The 14,398-nt window shown below is 37.4% G+C and overlaps 1 protein-coding gene across 11 annotated transcripts in view; it reads right to left on the bottom strand.

The window, feature by feature from the left end:
- The window catches only part of bma (SCY1-like protein bma), a 385,396-nt gene that overhangs the window by 147,757 nt on the left and 223,241 nt on the right, over nucleotides 1-14,398 (bottom strand). For all 11 annotated transcript variants that reach the window (XM_067788410.1, XM_067788411.1, XM_067788414.1 and 8 more), the window contains one exon: nucleotides 5,616-5,777. In XM_067788410.1, the coding sequence (XP_067644511.1) occupies nucleotides 5,616-5,777 (162 nt within the window). The remainder of the gene's footprint in view (nucleotides 1-5,615; nucleotides 5,778-14,398) is intronic.

Here is a 14,398-nt window from a genome sequence, read left to right on the forward strand (position 1 = left end):
CCAAAATTTATTAACTTTTTTGGGAGCTTAAATTGTGCATCCAAATGTGACTAGTAAGTTTAACTGAGTGCTCAAATGCAATTGGAAGTTTTTAAATTAATTTTAAATTTCTGTTATTATTCTCGTACGTAAATCTGTACAAAATTTTGAATAGCTGTTATTGCTTATTTATACGAGTATCAGCAGAACCGGCAGACGTTGTTCTGCCCTAAATTTTTGTTCTATTTGCATACATTTTAATAAGCTTTTTCCGTCTAACTCTGCCCTCGCCCCTCTACACTATTTCCTAATCTTTGTATTCACTCCTCCCTCCGTATTTTTCGCTTCATCTATCACCATTTTCGTCTCATTCTATCTCTTTCTCAGTCTTTTCCTTCTCTCTTTTCTCTTCTCTCAAGTCTTTCTCATTATTGGTGGTATGTATTTTGTTCCAGTCCCATTCCGAGTCTCAGTCCCAGTCCCACTCCGAGTCTAAGTCTCAGCCTCAGTCCCAGTCCAAGTCCTAATCACAGTCCCAGTCCGTCTCTGGTTTACTTCCCGGAAAAAAGCATCGTAAATACTAATATAAGCAAACTTATATACCAAATTTCAGGCAAATCGAATAGGACTTATGTAAATAGGTATGTGGGTATTATTAATTCATGTCTTTATTTCGGCTTCGCATGCATATTTATCAGTTTTGCCAGGTTGATGCGACTAAATTGAATATCACAATGAAAATTACTTTAAAGCTCTCAGCAAAAGCTTTCATTTGATATCCATAATACACGCACATTCTAAGGGTATCCGGGTCCATGTTTTGGCCTATATCTCGAGACCCTAGTCACCAATAGGTATGAAAACTACCCTGTACTAAAGCACTCTTCAAAAGCTTTCATTTGATATCCATAATACAAACACATTCTAGGGGTATCCGGGTCCACGTTTTGACCTATATATCGAGACCCTAGTCACCAATAGGTATGAAAACTGCCCTGTACTAAAGCCCTCATCAACAGATTTCATTTGATATCTATATTGTATAAACACATTCTAGGGGTGACCAGTCCACGTTTTGGCCTATATCTCGAAACCCTAGTCACCCACGGGTACGAAAAATACCCAGTGTCAAAGAACTCATAAACAGCTTCCATTTGCCACCCATACTCTACAAACATAACCCAGGATTACCCAGGTCCACGTTTTGATCTGAAGACCCTAGCCAGAACGGGATAAAAAGTATCCCATGTCCGTTCTCTGGTTATGAGCTACCTCTCCACCAATTTTCAGCCAAATCGGTTCATCCGTTCTTGAGTTATGCGTAGTGTAACTAAGACCACCTTCTTTTATATACATATTTGAATTTTTTCTAAAAAAAATCATAACTCAAGAATGGCTAAACCGATTTGGGATTTCAAAATCAACTAACCATCATCTCTCCTTCCTGTATGTTTCCTAAAAATTTCATGGCAATCTTTCTATCCGTTCTCGAGTTATGGAGTGACAATCAAAATGTACACTTCTTTTTATATATATAGATATCCAAAAGGGCATAAATATACTACATGTTACATACTTACATACATAGACATGGGGAAAAATGCGCAAATGGTAAATACCCGGTAAATTGGTTAAATAGAGTAACAAAAAAGAAAGTCTAAGATCGGGTGAAACCGAACATTACATACCCAGCTGTGCACTTGAAATGCTGTTGTTGGTAGAATCAGCCAACCAAAAATTCCTTGCGATTTTTTCCCTTCTCCCATTCCTCGTATTCTAAATAAAAATTCCTTGCGAATTTTTTACATTCTCCCATTCCTTTTTTTCTGAACAATGTTCGAAAAAGCGGAAAACGGATATGGGAAAAAAGTAGGTATTATGAATGTGAGTGAGAGGGAGATTTTCCTGCCATATCTTAGGAGTTTTTTTACTTGTTAAATTAAAGGTAATGCATCACTTATTTTTAAAAATATGTGCTAAAATATGTACATTTTACCACAATAATCTTTATTTTCAGTCGAAAAGTATATCATAATCAACGGAAGAGCTCTTGGTATATTTAATACAGCCATCCGGAACTTGAGCAAGGATTTTTTTAGGAGGCTTAACGAAATATAACGACATATAACGAAAGACGAATTCAACTCGACTTGGCCGCCAGAAAATTGCTTTACTGAATGGAAGCAGGTAACTCCGGCGGATTTGTATTATCCAACCGTCTTCTTCTTCTTATGCTCCTCTGTTGATGTTGCTGTGGCACCAATTTATCACTCATTTCAGTGAATACCACATGAAATGCAATACTGTGCATTGTTTATATTTTATTTCTTAATTTCAAACAAATACGCAACAATAATTAAGCTTTTAAATTTTTTAAACAAAATAAGAAATGCACAACGAAATTTCAATTGACAAAACAGCTGACTACGAAAATTCGAAATTCCTATACCCCAATTATTGTTCTCCCTAGGAGAATAGAATTGGAGGAATTTTTCCGCGGGAATAAAAAAATCCGCAAGAACAAAATTCCGAGGGAATATTTAGAATTGGGCTGAATATCAGTCAAATGTTGTTAAATATCATAGAGTTAATGTAAACTTTGTTAAGGTTAGAACTTTAGGAAAAGTGGGCGTGGTCTTTAACCGATTATGATTATCTTACCCAATATCTTTAACGTATTTTGATTTACCGCTTACTAAACTCACAAATTTTACTCTTTTAAATGTTGGTAGTGCCACGACCATATTCCAAAATTTTTTGGAATTTATGTTTTGCGTCATAAAGCCAATCCACCTACCAAATTTCTTCAACTTCGTTGTATTCATTTGTAATTATCTGATTTTTTCCATTTTTCTAAATATTCGATATCGAAATTGTGGGCGTGGTTATCGTTCGATTTTCATCTCATTTTCAACACCAATCTATTCTGACTCCAGATAAGCCCCTATTAGTAAAGATATCTCAATATTTGCTCAAGTTATCTTGTTAACAGAAGGACGGACGGACATGGCTTAATCAAATTTTTTTTTCGATACTGCTGATTTAGCTATATGGAGGTCTATATCTATCTCGTTTCTTTTATACCTGTACAACTAACCGTTATTCAATCAAATTTATAATAACTTGTGTACAAGTACAGCTGGGTATATAAATAGGCTATAAATTATATTTAGATGGCTAACAAACATACAAAATCAATCCGTAATATAACCGATGTAACTATATTGCTGGGACTCAAAAGTAGTTACATATTGCGCCGTTATTTGAATTGGTTTCAATCTTTAATCCAGGATTTTCCAAAAATTCTAATTTGCCCAGCAAATATTTAAAGTCAAAAAAGTGTCGGAAAAGATATCTAAATCGGAGCTCATTTGTGCGACCTGAAAGAATACATTCCCGCACTTGTGATGGTCGTTTTATATGTTTAGTTTCTTATTTATAAAATGAGTCTAAATAAAAGTCCGTTGTGACTCCTAAAATACTTATAAGCAGCTTGTTATTATACTCTCTTGGAACATTTATGACCTTGTTGTCAATATACCTGGAAGTTGTATTTAAATACGAATCATTTAAAAGGAAGCTCTTAAAAGTGGGGCATACCGAATTTAGCGCATGTTGGAGACATTTAGTGTTCGTGACACCAGGACAAATCACGGTCATATTAAACATCTTCAGAAGACTTACATTGTTAAGATACAAACAAAGAAACAGCGAGGGCAGAAATGATGTATGCATCTTATTTTTTCTTAATACTGCTATAGCAAATATAAATAAATAACAGGCGGCTTATAAGCTCCCCTCATCATATCGGTTTCATAAAAATTCTCTAAGCGCTCAAAACTCTGTAGTCCACTATGAGTGCGAAATATTGGAAAAATATGCGTGGTAGAAACGCGATCACGTAGGAGTCTTTTATGAAGAAATATTTGATGAAATTATGAAGAAACGAAAAATATTCAAACTAAAGAAATAGGCACAACTTCGACATTTTTCTGAAACAACTCATTTCTATCAAAGATGTATTAGCTCTTGCCTTTTCTTTAGAACATTTCATGAGAGTTCTTTCATAAAATACATTTGTATGAGTATTTCTTCTGAATTTCATATATATCTTTTTTAATATATACAATTTGACTGTATCGATAATAAGATACAACATTTTTTTTTACCATATTTTCCCTTCGGATGAGTTCAAATTCTTCCTAAAGGCCCGAAATAATGTCATTACAGAATTCAAAATATTGTAACAAATTTTGGGGAGTTCCTGATAATTATGCACCTTCTACTAACGTTCGAATCGCTGATCTATCGAATGCATAACTCCAATATCCCGTATTGCAAAATGGTCTTTATTTAGACTACTTTGTGAGTAGTACTTCACAATTATACTTCACAAATAGCGTGTTTAAATCAAATAATCAATCATCGCTTGTACCGTGCTGCTTTTATACTCTCAGTTAGCCTAGTTTAACTATTTCTCCTAAGGTCTAGACGTTTCACAAACATGCCTTCTAGAACAGTTGTATCTCATGTTTGGTTATTTAGATATATTCATGATATACATATCTGTAGTTTATGTTTTTTTTTTTCTAGCCATATGCATGTGTATGTGTGAGTAAACACTTCTGCTCTTAGCTGTCAGCTACATATATGTATGTAAAATATCTCTCTGCTTCAAGCTGTTGGTTATGTCTATGGAATATTTTTCGTTGCCTTGTACATAAGTATGGCTGATTGCTGTTTTTGTTGTTGTGATTATTACTAACATCATAGTGATGCTAATATTCGCCACAATATGTCTTAGGCCAATAAGGCATTTAAATTATATCGTAAAGAGGCCTGTGTAAGAGTCATATAAATATGGGCTATTAATGAGCCCTCCAGAAATCATGTTAGACACATATTTGAGATCATATGAAGCACGAAATCAGTCCTATATCGAAAGACTAACGCAACAAGGTAAATATATTCAATTCAGATTAATAATGAGCGCAAACGATTCAAAATTTTCACTCCTTTCGGCTCAATTTTTGACTTTGAATGTTTATTGCGTACTTTGTCGAAAATCTAAAAAAAAAAATGTTTTATTTTTAAATGAAATCTAAATTGTAACTCCAAGCAGTCTCGATTTGAATGATTTTAAAATATCCCATGGCTCAATTATATGGTTGGCTCATCTCATCAGCTAATTTCACTTTTTTCATTTCTCTGGCATAGGGATTGTCAAAAAGGGATGGCAAACGCAAAATGTAACCAACACGTTGACAATTATTTTCTGCCCTTGTTGTCAATTTTTTATTTAAAAATAGTTTTACATCACTTTAAGTTATTTTTTTCTAATAAATCCATCTAATTTAGCGCATAATTTTTCCACAACACACAAAATTGCAAATTTTGATTCGTTTTGTTCTCTCCATTTCATTCGCCTAACATCAACACGCAGATTTTGACAATCTGAACACAGGTATGTCGTTGCTGTAGAGATGAGTCAACCATATAGTTGAACCATAACATATCCAAATAAAAGAACAAGAAAGGAATGTTCCGAGTATTTTGTATAGTATTTGCCCATAAAAATGGTAAATAACGGGTACAATCCCATTCCTATACATACATATTTTCAATAACTATCTTACCTGTAGAAAACCATATTTCAATTCGATATCCAAAAAATTATACTCTTTCGCATGAGCTGGCCTTTGTGGTATTGCTGTATTTTGTTGTTGTTGTTGATTACTCTGTGTGCCAGTGGCCCCTGCGTTCGTTGGCATGGCCAGATTTTCATAAGTTTTTGATTCCTGCAATACAAAAGAGGAATTTGTGGCAAATATAAATTTTTAATGAAAATTGCAAAAACAAAAATTGTAAGAGGATAATTCAATTATCAGCTTAAAAACCGAACAGCCTTACAAATTATTAAATGCTTTTTATATAAGAGAATTTGTAGTGATGTTATTATTGATTCCGAGAATTTAATCTAAATTGATTGTTTTCATTCAGCTCTAGTGTTTAGTATGAGCTTACAAACGAATTTTCTCAGATTTTCGTTTTGCTGTTAAGTCCATTTAGTAATTACAGTTAAGAAAACGCCGTTAATGAAAATTAATTTAATGAAAGGGTAGACATTTTTGTATCACAATTTAAAATTTAATTACACCGATTTTCGAATTTCACGTAATCCTTGCAGAGATGACTCTGGCATGTAGTAAAGTTAGTTAGATCAAACTTGCTAGTCAGTAAAGACCCACATAGACTGAACGCGTATATAGTGTTACTCGAATTTCTTTGACGACCAAGAGGACGTTTATATATTGATAGTCAGGATGCGATTAAGGCAATAATCTCACACAGTATTTCATCAAGAAGTGTTCTGGAATGAAAAGAAACATTGGAAAAACTTTGCTCAGGCCGGACCATACTATCTTTACTGCGTTTCCGGTGATAACGTGATAGAAGATAACGAAAAGGCCGATGAGTTGGCAAAGGAACATGCAACACTCTCTGAGCCGACGATAGACGTCCCAATCCATTTCGGAGAAATCGAAAGTAGACAGGAGTTGCTTATGATCCATCAAGCAGGAAAGGCGTGGACAAAAGCGCGGGGCTGCAAAATTTCCAAGATCATGTGCAAAGCCTACGATATTAGACTCACAAAGTGGCTCATATCTCTGAAGACAGACTGACTGGACACTGCCTTCTGGCGTCACATGCTTATAAGTTAGGCCTCGTCACTAACAGCAAATGTAAGAAGTGCGAGCTGCTGGAAGAAACGGTTGAGGACGTTCTGTGTTCGTTTCCTGCGATCGCCAGGTCAAGGCTCCAGCTATTGGGGGCTGCAGATTTGCCAGATCTCTAGGCAGCTATTAAGCTGGGTCTTAGAAAACTACTAGTATTTGCCAAGAGAACGGTGTTATTCTATAACACATGCCCTGGCACATGATTGGGGTTCTTCCGTTTGGTCAACCATGAGGTCTTTATTGACCGGCCAGTTCAACCTAACCTAACCTAAGCGGAAAAACCTTAGTTAGGTACCAGGACTTAAGTTAAAAAATAACTCCATCCTCTTGGCAAATACTAGCAGTTTTCCAAGACCCAGCTTAATAGCTGCCTACAGATCTGCAAACTCTGCCGCCTGCACAGAACGTGCTTATTGTTTCTCGCAGCCGCTCGCACTTCTCGCACATCTGACGCCAGAAGGCAATGTCCAGTTAGTATGCGCATCGTGAGCCTTAAGGCATTTTTCTTTAGAGATATTAGCAGTTTTGCGTATCTAGTGTCGCATTATGATCTTAGAAATTTTGCAGCCCCTTTTGTATCCCACTTCTCAGCTTGGTGAATCATATGCAACTCCTGTCTCTTTTTGATTCCTTCCAAATAGATTAGGACATTTTCCGTCGATTCCGCGAGTGCTGCACCCTCATTTCCCAACTCGCCAGCCTTTTCTTTACCTTCTATCCCTAGTATGAACGGAAACACGGTAAACATGTATATTCCTGCTTGAATGAAGTATCTTCAAAAAAAGCATTTTTCGTTCCAGGATAATACTTGATGAAGCATTATTTGAGACTTTTGCCCTAATCGTGACTTGACTGTAAACTGACGCGACTTCAGCTTAAGCACGCTTCCTCCAGAATCTCTACAGCTTTATTCACCGCCTGAAAGATACTGCCGTAATCTAGCAGGATCTACTTATTCCTGAATCGACACAGTAAACAGCAGACCTGACCGTCTCCGTTTATTTGGTACTAACGGTGTACACGTGTATAGCATGTTCTGTCATTTTCACACTCTTGCACTATCCCTCCGGCTGGCACACACAGTAGGAAGGATAAATATTCTTTGTGGGTGAAAGTCTCAAATTCAAAGTTCGAAATATGAAATTTGCAGCAAAAAACATTCCTCGGTAACGGCTTGACCCAATTTTATGAAATCTTTGTAAAACAATTTTGGTAATATTTTGTATGATGAGGTTACAACAAAAGCGCATTCATAAACTTCTGTGCAATATATGGTTGTAAGAATGTATACCCGATGATTTGAACCCAAGCATAGCCCACAAGAAAGGGGATCATGTAATATTTGGTTTTCTTAGTTTAGCATAAAAGGTCCTGATAAGCATATTGCGCGAAAGACAGAACACCACCGCCAAGCGGCTTACCTTCGACCAAATTTTCACCAAGCGCAAACAAGTACTAGGATGTCTTTATGAAGCCGCCATCGCAACCGTGAACAACACCAGCAGTTCAGTAAAAATCGGGGAGGACCTCTTCCCACCGTTTGAAACTTGAAACTTTTGTTTCAAACACACGCAGTTTTCAGCGTCGTTGCTTCTACATCATATAGAAGGACGTGTAAGATAAGTGACTTGTTGAGCACGATCTTTATTTGCCTAGGGAGGCCTTTACTTTTCAATTGCCTATGCATATATTGAGAACAGTGATAAAGGGAATACGAGAGTTGCTGGATTTCGGGGCTGAAGCTGCTATTTGCGTCCATGTTGGTTCCCGAATCAACGACGTGTTTTAAATAATAGAAGTATTTTGCTATTACGAAATTATGGCTGCCAATAGTAACGCGGTTGCCAAGACGAAAATGGACTGACTCTTTGCTTGAAGACAGCAGGTACTTCGTTTTCCCCTCACATACCGCTAAACTCATATTTGGCGCTTCTTTTCCCAGTTCAGAGTAAGCAGAACTTGGGGCGCAGGTGCTCAAGGCATGATAGCAATGCCGTCTCTTATAAACCTTATAGATGATGTCGAAGTATTTATTCACCGCGAATGGACATTTTAACCATAATGTGTTGGAGAAGTTGAATCGGAGCAGGTTGTTCACATTCTTAATGCTTGTATTATAAATGTGGAATTGTGCGATGTATCTGATGGACATAAGAACATGTTACAGCGAGATATTTGTGCTTGGTATAGAGTAGTAATGGAATTCAAGGTGGAGTTGCCTTGCAACCAATTGTCATTATCTTTAAAATGGCAGGGGCTCCCGTAGACTTCATATCAGACCAAAGTAAGAACTTTTGATTTAAACACACTATTACAACCTAATTTTGTACTAATGTTTCAGCTACAAAGTTTTGAGGTAGGCAGCATGGAGTTGATAGTTGGGCCACTGATGATGCAATTAGATCCGTATTTGACACCGTCGGGTTGAATATCCACTGATGGGTACTCACGTTCAAGCATATTGAATATCTACCACTGAGGTGAAATACAAGTATAGTTTAGTAATACACCGTATAGATATTGAATTTTATTTTTTGAATTTTTTTTAAATGGCCGTTGTTGTCTTGACTAATTTTGCTGATTTTCGACTGGTGTATATACACATAATAGAATGGAAAACCTGCCTGCAAAAGTCGTCGGAAAACTCTCACAAAGATACAAAAAAATCTAAATCCCAATAATCTCATCATGTACCATTTGACGATTTGGTTTCGTAACAAGATAACCATTTGGCTTATGTTGCGAATTACACTTCAGAAGCCGTATCTAAACGATGATCCTTGAAGTTTCAAATCAAATGTTCTTATAGGCATTAGACTGGTTCAGTTATTTCGTTTCTAATGCTCGAAATATCTTCATCGTCAAAAGGCACAAGCAAACGTACTATGTATGTTTATGTGCTTAAATTGTCTAAAACTTTGGTTGCTTACAAAAGTCTCGAAGACACTCTGTCTAATCCCATCGAACTATTCGATGCTACTCAACGTGAACAAATAGGTTAATATACCAAATACTGCCTTCAGAACCGCTACGGGCTGTCTTCTTATGTCACCAGAACACCACCTACACAATGAGGAGAAAGTACACCCCATTAGGGAGAGAAGTGAAAAGCTGAACAAATAGTTTCTGTTAAATACACAGAAAGCTGAGCATCCCAACAGACATCTGATTAATGAGGCCACACCTCCCAGGGGCTTAAGGGATCATCTCCGTATGCTTTATGAGGAAATACGACACCTGAGAACACAGCTGTATGAAGAGAAAAGGGACAAGCAGGTCCTTAGTGATATCCGCAAACAGGCGTCTAAAACCCTTCTCACTCTGGTCCACCACTGTTGAAACTGAGAGTTTTCTTGGATCTCGTTAGAGGACATTGATAACAATTTATGTTCGGTCGCACCTATTGGATGGGGCGAAGCACTGATACAACAACAATAACGACACGTATATATATACAGAGAGAACTTATGAATACTGACGAAGATATGATGCTTACCAACTCATAGCGCTTCTCAAGAATTTAGCATTAGGTGCAAATCTGGGCGGTGATAGACGTACCTTGCCTGGATCTAATACTATCCAATAAGTTTCAGGACGATGAACATAATAATTTCAAATAATACCCTTTTTTATAAGCGATTTTCAACGCAGCAGGCCGACGTGGCTGAAATATCGTGTGCCCGGTTACCTACCCGAAGTTCCAAGATTGAGAGTTCTAAGAAATTTATCATAGAAATACTAAATTTCTTCGGAATTAAACAGGGCCTAGCTGTCTGCTGGATGATAAAGGGAATCCCTACCCTAAACTCAATGGCAGGGCATAAGACCGAAGCGAATAGGCTAGTCAGAGATTATGAATCTGATTCCCCGAAAGAAAATCAAAGGAGCTTCTGATCCACTACTATATTAAACGAAGTCAGAGCTGTACAAGTGAAGAGTCGGTTAAAATTCGGCTTATAAATTGTATCTAAAATATGATTCACTAGCGGAATTGAAGAAAATCTCTTTATCAAAGAGAAATTTCCTTCAGAACATGGAACTGCAACAAATGTTACTGTAAAAATCTGCACCTTACCCTGCACCAAACCTAATATCATATTTTTTTCCACGTTGCCATTACATGCACATACGACGAGATACCTATACTGTGCCTTATAACCGAAGCCTTTGTCAAGAAAGAGTAGGAAACCAACACAATTTCTACTCAACTATCACTTACTGTAGTTTGCAGTTCGTGGCTATCAACATGGGTACAACAAAAGTAAATATACGGAAATTGCCTTCACAGCCTTCCTAGGCATTGAAGTAGAATCCAATAATATAAGCGTAGACGCCGTTAACAACGCCCCAATGAATCTGGGAATAAATAAGTCCCTAAGGAGACTGATGGTATGGCTTTTGCTTACTGAGGCAAAATTCCTTAAGCATTGTGTCACCCGATGCAGATAGCATTTCGAGCGGTTTCCTTGTGGATGGAATAAGCGTCAATTAATACTGTTACGAATATTAGCAAAACTAAGGAGTGCTGCCGTCTCTAAGCAGTCGATGCTAAGCAGTGACGTGAATGCACATCAATAATTCAATCATTATGTATCTACATAAACGAAACAAGAACTACGTCTACATATATGTACCATGTACGTATACGAGCAGCGAAGAGTCAATGCACTAACACATGCATATATCTGAGATACTCCTATAAGTGTGCAATGAGAAAAACTATAAAATTATGCAATTGTAGTTACAGCTGAGAAGTTTGAGAGCTACTGGACTAGTAGATGCTGGAAGCGCCTAGAAGATGTATAAAATTGTGCAATTGTAGTTACAGCTGAGAAGTTTGAGAGCTGCAGGACTAGTAGATTCTAGAAGATGCGATGGTTGAAATCAAAGAGTAAAAAAGGCGACAATTGTAGAGGCGCTGGAATTCAGTTTGATTTGAGTTGTCAAGCAGTTACGACTAAGACGATATCTAGCGAGCAATAGCAGTATTATTTTGAAAGTCAGTTTCATTTAAGCTATCAGTTTGGTTATTAAGCTATTCGTTGCACAGTTTGAGTGTTATTGTGAAGTATTTTAATAAAGGCCATTTTTCCATTATTCAATATTGGAGTTATTTATTCAACAGTTTAGCGATACGAACCTAGCAAAAGGGCAAATAAGAGGATTTGCAGAAAATTCGTTACAATACGGAATAAGCGTCAATTTCAATTAAGTGGAGCTTGTCAGCTGAATTGCAAGGATAACTTCATTCAGCGTAAAAAATCGCACATTGCATTATACGCGTATAGAAGAGCTATTGACAAAAATTATGCAGATGGGTTGATACCGCAATAATTTGATCCATATTGCTGTATGGGGTAGAGGAATGGTGGCCAGCCCTTGCAAGGCTTCAAACTTAAAGCTGTTGGGAAAAGTGCACAGATGTAGTATGATCAGCATAAGTGTTGCTCTAAAGACAACATCAAGCGAAGATCTTCTGATAGTCTACCAAAGGATCTAGCGGACTACCGAGTAGCGCCAATGTCAACCCTTCGTAGGCTACTAAAACCATAAGATACTCTCACATACTAAACAATTACATCCTTCTTCCTCGAAGTGCAGACCGCTGTGCGAACACAATAGCTTCAGACGGAAACTTTATAATAAATATTCCCAGATGGGATGTTTTGGAATCGGATCGATGCTACGCTACCGACGGCTGCATTTCCCAACACATCGACTAGTCAAAATGGAATGGTATATTTGGAGGAGGGATATTTTCAAAACACCTAGCCCTTCAACTCTCTTAGAGGCTAGCTGATCGTTATAGTGTCTTCGAGGCAGGAGTAAAAGCTATCATGGAAGCTGCAACTCGGATAAGAAAACACAGTTTAAGCGAAGAAATATTTATTTTTAGCTACAGCCAAGCGGCTATCAAATTCATTGTCTTTAACTCATACAATTCTGAACTAGCAATAAATTGTCCAGGATCTCTTGAGATTCACATGTGTTTGGAAACACCGTTATATTGAAGAAAAAGTAGTGCAGAATACGACAAAATCGGATCTTTCTGACAAAGATCGCTTAGTTATTCCCTTTACCACATACAAACTATTGCTGAAAGAGTGCATCTACCGTCAATACAACGATAGATGGCTACAAACTCCAGGGTGTCGGACATCCAAACAAATTGGTATCTTTAGAGGTTCCCTCAGATTTACGTCCGAAGTAGGGGCACAATTTCTACACTTAAAGAAGTGCTAACTGGGCAGTGCCTTATTGGTGAGCATGCAAAGAGGGTCGAAACACCCTACTGCCTATACTGTAGGAGCTGTAAAGATGTCTAAGGAGTACACTATCAAGAACTTTGTAGGCTTTATCAGTATCTCAAAATGGTTAAATGAGAAGATGTTTTTTTTGGGATCACAACGCGTCTCCTGCCGTTGACTTAGTGTGCCTTCGCTGCAGCTACTTCAGGCTTACCTATCTCATTCTAGTGAAGAGTCTAATATACATAAATTAACACATATGTGTGTATCATAATTATTTTTAGAGCTCTAAGAAAGTTATTTTCCGGGATTTGCGATGAGCCCTTTACTTGCTTGTACGTTTGTGGTATATTGCATACAAAATGGTTCAACACGAACTTTAACTTACGCACAGACGACCTACATATGTAGGCGTAACATATTTGCCAGGGCGGTTGTTATTCAGTTGGGAATCGCTACTACCTGTCAAAGACACGACGTTTCGTTTACAGTTTTTATGCTGTAAGTTAAATATACCTAAATTTAAATGTTATTCAAGCAGGGAAGGAGGACATTAAAGAGGCGAACGATGTTTATTAAAACAACAAGTGTATCAGTCTCCTCTTAAAATAACATGGCAAGCTTTTGAATTCGTTAATCAAACAATGTGTAGATTTAGAGCAAGTAACGGTATTTTAGAAAACAAGCGTATATCGAAATGTATACATAATAAATACTTACTTATATTGGCGTAGTTGGAAGAAGCTACTCTATAATAAAATACGACCTCCAAGTGATATCCGACTTGAATGATCTCGGGAGATTTTAAAATAATTTGAGCTATGTCTTACATGGGTACTCAAAACTTGGTACGCAGTTGGTTAAAAGCATTCCACTTATCTGAACCAACAAATACAGATTTTTCGTAAAACCTTAGAACATTCTTTGACGAGACCCGTCAGTGGGTTAGGGGGCTTGGAATATACCAGCGGTAGGTATGCCTGTCGTAAAAGGCGACTAAAATACCAAATTGATTCAAGGGATTGTGTAGCGCAACCCTCTCAAGCGGTTGCCAGCGCAATATATAGCTTATCCAACCCAATTTTCAACCTCACCTATCCGTGTCGAATCCTGTTTCATTAAAAGCTGAGGCTCTGGCGACCCCGAACTCCTGACGGATCTAGAGGGTCATACCAAGTCGTTCCCGAGATGGTAGGGCTAGTAGCTATATGGTGCTTATTACGGGAACGTACCGGATCTGCATCCGGCAAAGGACCATCAACATCGCTAACACTCCCCCAGGCCTTCGGGGAGTGTCAATATCGCTAGAGCAACAACAACAACAACCTCTTTCTCTCGTAGTCCACATTGTCTATGTAGGATTCTTATTATTTTCATTTAACTTTGTGTTTAAGTTACTTTGAATTTTGTAATTTTGAAATGTTTTACCAATTT

This window comes from Eurosta solidaginis, chromosome 5 (genome assembly GCF_040869045.1).
Source record: "Eurosta solidaginis isolate ZX-2024a chromosome 5, ASM4086904v1, whole genome shotgun sequence".
In the NCBI taxonomy this organism is placed as follows: domain Eukaryota; kingdom Metazoa; phylum Arthropoda; class Insecta; order Diptera; family Tephritidae; genus Eurosta; species Eurosta solidaginis.